The 8,272-nt window shown below is 37.9% G+C and overlaps 1 protein-coding gene across 1 annotated transcript in view; it reads left to right on the top strand.

Annotated features, from left to right (window-relative positions):
• The window catches only part of cd109 (CD109 molecule), a 38,702-nt gene extending 30,661 nt beyond the window's left edge, over nucleotides 1–8,041 (top strand). The window contains exons 27-33 of the mRNA XM_050058148.1: nucleotides 720–910; nucleotides 1,885–2,040; nucleotides 2,609–2,674; nucleotides 4,667–4,800; nucleotides 5,772–5,928; nucleotides 6,021–6,123; nucleotides 6,700–8,041. Of these exons, the coding sequence (XP_049914105.1) occupies nucleotides 720–910; nucleotides 1,885–2,040; nucleotides 2,609–2,674; nucleotides 4,667–4,800; nucleotides 5,772–5,928; nucleotides 6,021–6,123; nucleotides 6,700–6,905 (1,013 nt within the window). The 3' untranslated portion in view covers nucleotides 6,906–8,041. The remainder of the gene's footprint in view (nucleotides 1–719; nucleotides 911–1,884; nucleotides 2,041–2,608; nucleotides 2,675–4,666; nucleotides 4,801–5,771; nucleotides 5,929–6,020; nucleotides 6,124–6,699) is intronic.
• Nucleotides 8,042–8,272: the final 231 nt, after the last annotated feature.

Genomic DNA, 8,272 nt, shown 5'->3' with positions numbered 1-8,272 from the left:
GGAAAAAAAGCTTGTTTAGTGGACTAACTTTGCACTTGAAGATTGCCCGTTCACTTACGTTTTAACAGGTCTGATGCTACGGCTGTATCTAGGCTAACGGCTAACATGCTAACTATTATCTGTATGTCACTAGTCACTTGAACCAAATTTAGGACGATAGGAGACAGGTTGAAATAAACCGAAATTTCCCTTTAAAGTCCTGCTTTTGGAAATACTTAACAAAATGTAAAAGCGCTCATTATGCAGAATGACCTATTTAAGTATATTGTACATAATATTATTGGATTGTCATTATTGATGCACCATTGCGTTCACCACTTTAATGTTACAGCTTGTAAAGGTAGAGCTCATTTTAATTCCTTTTTTTATACTGTGGGTCAGTTTGTCGGTTTCCTCCAGAGAACAACATGACATAACGTAACGTAACGTAACGACGTAATGTAACGACATAATGTAACAACGTAACGTAACGACGTAATGTAACGACATAACGTAACGTAACGTAACGTAACGTAACGACTAACATAATATATCTATATTATAATATATTATAATTTATTTGTTGATTATATTTTCTAACAATCTGAATCTGCAAAGTAATGAAAGTTATCAAATCAATGTCATGGAGTAAAAAGTACGAAATGATTTGCCTCTCTTTTATGATATGTCAAATAAATGATATTTATGCTGTATTTCCTCTGACTCTCCTCTGTGAGTAGATGGTGTGCCGATGTGGTCCTCCTTGGACAACGGCCTGTCGTCATCGTGGCAGCCTCGCTCTGCGGACATCGAGATGGCGGCTTATCTGCTGCTCGCTCAACACAAACTGGATTACATCGCAGAGGGCCTCATCCTCATGAAGTGGCTCAGCCAACAGCGGAACTCCTTTGGAGGATACGGGAGCACTCAGGTGAGATACTTAATGTCAGGAAACATCAAAACCAACAGTGAATGTATCCACGAACAAGTATTGTGTGTGTATGAAAGCCTGATTTATCTTCTTCCTCTGTGCCATAGAGCTCCACTGTTGTCCACATACTATTAAAAACACATCAGTGAGTAACACTGTTGCACTGGGCGACATGTTCCTTCATTACCATGAACGCACACACTGTAGTTTGTTTTGATCCACAAACCTGCTGCTTAAAATACTCATTAAAGCACCAAATGTGGATTAATCCACTGCTGAAAATAGTCCCCCAACAAATGCACTATTTCCTCCTGTTCGTTTAAAAAAAGAAAGCACTAAGCCTTTTTTAAATATAAAAGTATGTTTTTGTGTTTTTAAACATTTATGTCTTCAGTAGGAACCAATGAGCTTGGAGCTGAGAGCCCAGGGCAGGAAGTCAGAACATTTGAGAGACTAACAGATTGTTGGTTTTGGTCTTTTTATGGGATTTGCTTGTTGTTTTATTGGTCAAACTGGATTCATTTAAATGCAGAAATTCCCTTCTGTGTAACTTCAGCAGCAGAAGTCTGTGGTTTGTGTCACATCAGAAGGATACTGTGGCCGTCTGGGCATGTGGTGACTAAGGACAATTAACCCCTTAGCACACATGGACACACACACACACACACACACACACACACACACACACACACGGAAACAAAAAAGATATATGGTAAATATTGTGTCAGTGGCTTTAAATACAGCACACTGAATACAGCACAGCAAGGTTTTCTCAGGCTTTGTTAACCAAAAATGACTCAATTTGTCTACAAAAACAGATGCACAGACATACGCAAAAGGGCAGATATGAACACACAAACCTACCCAGCTGTAAACAGGAAGTCTGCACAGAATATCAAAGCAGAGGTCCATCAGCGACTGAACTGTAACGGGATATTTTGGAGCAGATGTATGAATCGTGTTTCCTCCCCCAGGACACAGTCGTGGCTCTGCAGGCCTTGGCCTCATTCGCCGCTCTTGGCAGCTCTCAGGACCCTGACCTCAACATCAGAGTGAACACAGACACTTCGACCACCGTCGCCTCCTTCCACATCCACCAGGGCAACTACCTGCTTCACCAGAGCCAGCAGGTACACCGACACACTGTGCACATTTATCATAGATAAAAGCTGATCAGTGTGTGCGGTTATGATTCAGCATCTGTGGACTATCAATAACCAATGTGAACTCAGGTCATAGGGAGGTGATGCAGATGTATAAACGATATGAAACATTTTTTAGTCCCCTTATCAAAGAACATGGTGATGACTCAGCTGTTCTTTGAGCCAGATCAACAGTGGAGCTAAATCTGATAAAGTTGTCCTGATTTTTGTACTGAAAAAAACATAATGGGGTCATTAAAATTAAAAAGGTGTGGCTACATGGTTAAAAGATTATGACAGTAGTTCCCAAACTTTTTTGCCTTGTGAGCCCTTAAAATGAAACATGGCTGTCTTTTTCTCAAAAGTCAAATTGGAACAAAGTCAATTCATTTGAATATTTATGGGATAAATATATAGCTTGTTCGTGTAGAGACAGTTTATACTATACTGCTGAGCATTAAATAGTACAGTAAAAACTACATTTTACCTGTAAATCTGGTTAATGTGGACCACAGTAACCTGGAGGCTGAAATTTGTCTCATGTTGTTCCTTTCAGATTGAACCAGAGGAGGAGCTGAGCCTGCAGGTGACTGCAGAAGGTCATGGGCTCGCCCTGTTTCAGGTACCACGACAGAAAGGTTCAAACTATTATATATGACTAAAGCCGCGTTTCCACCAAGCAGTCTGCTTCAGTTCAGTTTGTTACACATTACAGGGTTATTTTTGTGTTTCTATTGTTAGTTGTGGATGGTACCAATAAAACTGTTCCATTCTGTCCCATTTTTTAATCACCCCTATGTCAAGGTACGTAACACAGTAATCCAATCAAGCCCCAAGGAACAGTGCTGGGCTTTGAAGCCAATTTTATATAGTGGTCAAATGTGGAATTACAACACGTGATGTCATCGGGCCTAAAACGACATTCTCCTATAAACTTACATAGGGAAAGAAATGTCTGTAAACGTCAGTGGATACTTTTTTTTTTAGCACCACAACCACCGTGAAATGATTCATTTTATAATCGGGATTTGATCCAATCAGTCTAATAACATTTCAAACGTTTAGAAGGGCTGCATTGAAGTTAGAGGAGGACTAAATCGTAAGGTAGCTGCTGAGCTGCCGTAAGTCTCTAGTGTGCTTGCTCTATGGGCCCCACAATGCAGAAGATCTGTGAAATTTCATACAACGGAAATCAAGCTTTTTGACGTCTAACCACAGGCCCACCTTCGACGCTGTATCCAATTCTCTTTATACATCCATTGATCCAATACTAAAAGGTGGTACTAGAAACACTGCACCCCACTGATTGGTCAAGAGAGAATCGTCGCTTGACAATTCACAAACCTGCCATTTTTAAATGTCATATTGATTGCGACAGAGACTGTAAACACTCCACTGTGTTCCTTTTTTGTTCTGAAAATGTTGGCGCGCAATCTTGTTCTCTGAACAATCAGTGAGGTGTAGACATTCCTATGCATCGTCTGTGGAGAGGAAATACAGCAAGAGCTGGATAGAGCAGTGAATAATGAAAAGGTTTTTTAGTTAATTTCTTACCGCATGGCTGTCCACGGCTTCCATCGTGTAAGCATGCAGACGAAATATAAAAAGCTCAGGAGTGACTATAGACAGTTTCAAGGCATCTTTTGGTTACTATGAAATGACATTGTTCTATTTAGACTTCTGGTCCAGCCACTACGGCATGAAAGCCTATGAAATGCTGTACTTTAGTACTCCTGAACTGAAATACACACTCTGGGAAAATAGCAAAATTAGTTGTAGGACCTTGCTGCTCAATGGTAAGTTGTTCCCTTCGACAAGGTACAAAGTTGATGTCAGAAATAAAAGTCTAACGCTCCCCTAAGGAAACAAACCAGAGCAAAGTGTGGATTGCAGTGATCACATGGAAGAATTGGACACCTTCAGAAAACCCCAGGGTCTGTAATGCTCATTTCATTACTGGTAGCTAGCTAATCAGTACACATATCACTGCTGTAACACAGGCTTAATGAAATCATCATCATGCTATGATGGCAGCAGGTTATTAGTTACATTGAGTTACATTTTTTTGCAAAATCTAGAAAATACAACAAAACAAAATGAACAAAAACATAAAATCATGAATATATAATACCATTAATGCCAAAGTAAAATGTGAGACTGAAAAGTAGTGCAAATTACCTCTCATCATGAGCTGTCCCAGACGTTGCCACACTTCATTTTCTTGTTACCAAAAACTGGACACACCTGTAGCACACCTGGGAAATGAGTCCGAGGCAAGAAAAGAGCATCATCCAATCAGAGGCTTGTTGTATTTGATATTATTCATACTCCATCTGTTTGGCGAAGAATGAGCCACATGTGTACCTGAGCAACTGCTGCAGTCTGACCCACAGTGACCTCTGACGTCTTTTCTTGTAACACTGCAATAATGTAATCCAGTGATGGATTTTTCCAAATGGAATAATCATGCAATAAGTTAACCTGCTCTCTTTGTAAACCCTCACATCAACATGACAAATCTTGTAGCCTGCATGAAGCTTTTAAACTGCTTGTTCCTTGTTGAAAACAATCTGGTCGTCCTTCTCCTGTGAACGCACCTGTTCTTCTTCCTCAGCTGAACGTGTTTTACAACATCAAAAATGAGCTGATGAGGAAGAGGCGACAGGCCGACCAACACGAGGCGTTTCATTTGTACATCGAACTGTTTGACACGGAAATACACTCAGCACATCTGTACATCTGCAGCAGGTGAGCAGGTTTATGTCTCCTCACATTATGTTGGCATGATGCAACTGAATCAGCAACATAACTATGAACAGCACCTTTATTATGCCTGTTTACAAACTATAAAACACAATCAGTAAAGTCAACAAGATAAACTATAAAAACAACAGAATCCACTGACTTTGAAAATTTACTTAAAATTGTAAATTTGTAATAATAATTACTTTTTAAATATATTTATTATTGTTAATTTCATTAAGTATTTTCTGTTAATTTGAATGTAATTGAATACTTTTTATGTTTATTTCTCAGCAATTTATTATCAACTAAATGATAAATAAAATACATCTATTTAGGTCATGTTTTAAATTATAAGTTTATCATAGAATAAAATAATAAGATTATCAAAATTAAGTAATTATCATATTCATATTTATTTTACTAATAATGAATAATAATAATAATAACAATAATAATACAGAATAAAAAGTTTTCATTTAAAAATAACGGTTTACTATATTGTAATTAAATACATTTTATTTTTAATTTATGAGCAATTTATTAACTAAATGTTAAAAATACAAATGAAAACAACCTTTTTAGTGAAATTCAGTCATTTTTTATTCACGATCAATTTGTTATCAACTAGATTTATATTAAAAAAATCTAATAAACAATACAAAAAAAACCCATTTGAAATAGATTTTTAAGAATTTTAAAAAATGTCACGAGTGGCTATATGACTAAAGTTTGTATGCTGAAATTAAGTTTTTATGCAAATAAAATTTGTTCAACTATACTGTATATATAATACTAGTAACTTAATACAATTATTCAATAAAATAATATTTTTAAAAAACGCGTTATGCAAATAAAGTTTGCTATTAGTAGTATTTTGTATTTTTTATATCTTATAACTCTTAACTCTAACTCTAATTTTAAATATATTTTGTACTGATGTAATACAGATTTTAATACTTCATGTTGTTCTGCAGTCTGTCAGAGGCTCTGGGTCTGAACGCGACGGGCATGGCCATCATGGAAGTGGGTCTGCTGAGCGGCTTCAGCCTGCTGCCGGACGCTGACCTGACCTACGGCGTCATAAAGAAAGTGGAGACAGAGCCGGGGAAAGTCATCCTGTACCTGGACACTGTAAGCTCCACTGAAACATCCTCGATCATGGACACTCTGTGCTCTGACTGACTGACTCTGGTGAAAGACTAAAATATAAAATGCGTTTCCAGGTGACAACAGAAGAGATGTGTGTAGTGATTCCTCTGATGGTGGAGTATAAAGTCGCAAAAGTCCAGGAGGCAGCTGTTTGCATCTATGATTATTATGAACCAAGTAAGAAGTTTAACATCAATATCATCTTAACTTGTACTTTTTATGCTGTTTTATATGCAACTACCACCAATGCTTTTTTGTGCTGTTGTGGTGTAACAGGTTCAAGTTTTTATTTATTTATTTAATCATTTTATTTCACCTTTCATTGATTTTATCACACCTTTTTTTTTACACTTTTACTTTTCTTTCAGTTGTTTTTACTCTGTTTATGTCTCATATTTGATGTTTTTGTTTTTAAACTGCCTCGCTACAGAAAGAATTTCCTCTTGTGGGACAATAAAAATCTGAACTGAATTGAATTACAGACGAATTTAAGCTTGCCTGAAATTCCAAGCACCCCACTAACTGGTCAACAACTGTTCCCATCTGTGACTCCATGATTTGGTCACATTGTGTTTCCCACGCAAACCTAAGAGGCAAAGTCAAAACAAGATTTTGTGCCCATTAGAAGCAACACATTTTACACAGAGTGGCTTTGTAAATGTCAGAAAACATTTACAAAGGACATGCAAACAGATTTTTAAAAGTTGGCAGACTCATGTTGCATATCTGACCTCTGACCTTTCCATCCTCCAGGACGGAGAACGGTGAGGATGTATACATCAGAGTGGAGGGGCGAGCTGCCTACCTGCTACTACTGTGGTGACGACTGCAGTCAGTGCAAACAGGAAGATCATTATGGCACCAGCATTATGTTAAACAGCAGCCAAAACATCCAGATGACCCATTTAACACCTGCTCTGCTCCTCCTCGCCATCATCATCATCATCTTCGGTGTGTAAATGAAGATGAACAAGTGTCAGTTCAGCGTTGTAGATGGATTCAACTCTTTGTGGAAGCTGTGATTACATGCATTGTGTGACTTTTTTTTTATGCATTGTTTTTAGTCACCCGAAAACATCATGTTAAAGGTGTTAAACGTCTTACATGTTCTGGGTGTTGTTCTATGTTGGCTCTGTAATCTGACAAAAAGTTAGCTTAGTGACTCACACAAAAATGACAGATTCAGGAGTAAAGTGCTATAATGCTGCAGTGAACCAATGGAAGTTTTGAATCAACCAGTTATGAGCAGACTTGTTGGAAAAGGGTAGTATGCAATGTTTTCTATTGAATTAGATTTTGCTTGTGGTGGTGGTGGGGCGTGGGGTAATGTGTTTGTACAGGTTAGATCCAGCACTGCCGCTGGCGAAGGATTTGCAGGGTGCGCTTGCTAGTTCTTGTCTCATTTGTGGTCTGATTAACTGTACATTCATCAAATTCAGTGCTCTGTATCACCATCTTGCCAGCAACTGTAGCTGTCAGTGGGACCGTTTCTATGGGAACGCAACCAGTTTCATGTAAGGAAGGTCAGAAAGACAAGAGAGAGACATGTCAGTTGTAAATGTGTTTGTGAAAGTGAGAGGGGGGCTCTGAAAATTGAAAATGAATATGTGGTAGGCAATAAATGAATGTATGGGAAAACACCGACGCAGCAGCTCTACAGAGATCTTTAGCTTCTTTTAGCTCATAGTTTTGGTTTTATGTTAAGCTCCGATAAACCCGCTGCACACTAACTGCTCGGCACCAAACAGCAGACAGACACAGTCAGAGCCTAGCATTTAGAAGATAAAAGCTCTATTTGCACTGTACTAATATTACCTGGGGACCTCTAGTAATTTGTAATAATTGCAGAGGTTGTCTGTGATCTTGATCCTGTGCAAATCTATGTGTGTCTTGACTTTGATCTGGATATTGTTGTCAGTGTCAATGTTTGGACCTGTTTGGATCATAATATCTAATGTCTTATCTTGAGGAACAAATTTTCAGACATCTAATGATTTTCTTAACATTCTAAGCAGCTTAATAGGTTGAACCAGGCTTTAACCTGCTGCTCTGAACTTGTCAAAACTAATACAAGAATAAAAAGCTGTGGAGATCATCATGTTGGTTGCATTTAATTCTATAAACCGAGAAGTGTTCACTGTGCATGTGAACACAACCACTGAATAATGACTGAACTAAATATTTTGTTGAATCATGTCATAAGTTAAATTTGGAGTTTGTCTCTTCTTCCATGGGGACATTTATTATGATCTATCCAAGGAGATTCTCCAACATTCATTATCTTTTATACAACACAAACATGATCTGCTGGTTTCACTGTTGCATT

Source organism: Epinephelus moara, chromosome 12 (assembly GCF_006386435.1).
Source record: "Epinephelus moara isolate mb chromosome 12, YSFRI_EMoa_1.0, whole genome shotgun sequence".
Classification (NCBI taxonomy): domain Eukaryota; kingdom Metazoa; phylum Chordata; class Actinopteri; order Perciformes; family Serranidae; genus Epinephelus; species Epinephelus moara.
This window is presented reverse-complemented; position numbering and strand designations above follow the sequence as displayed.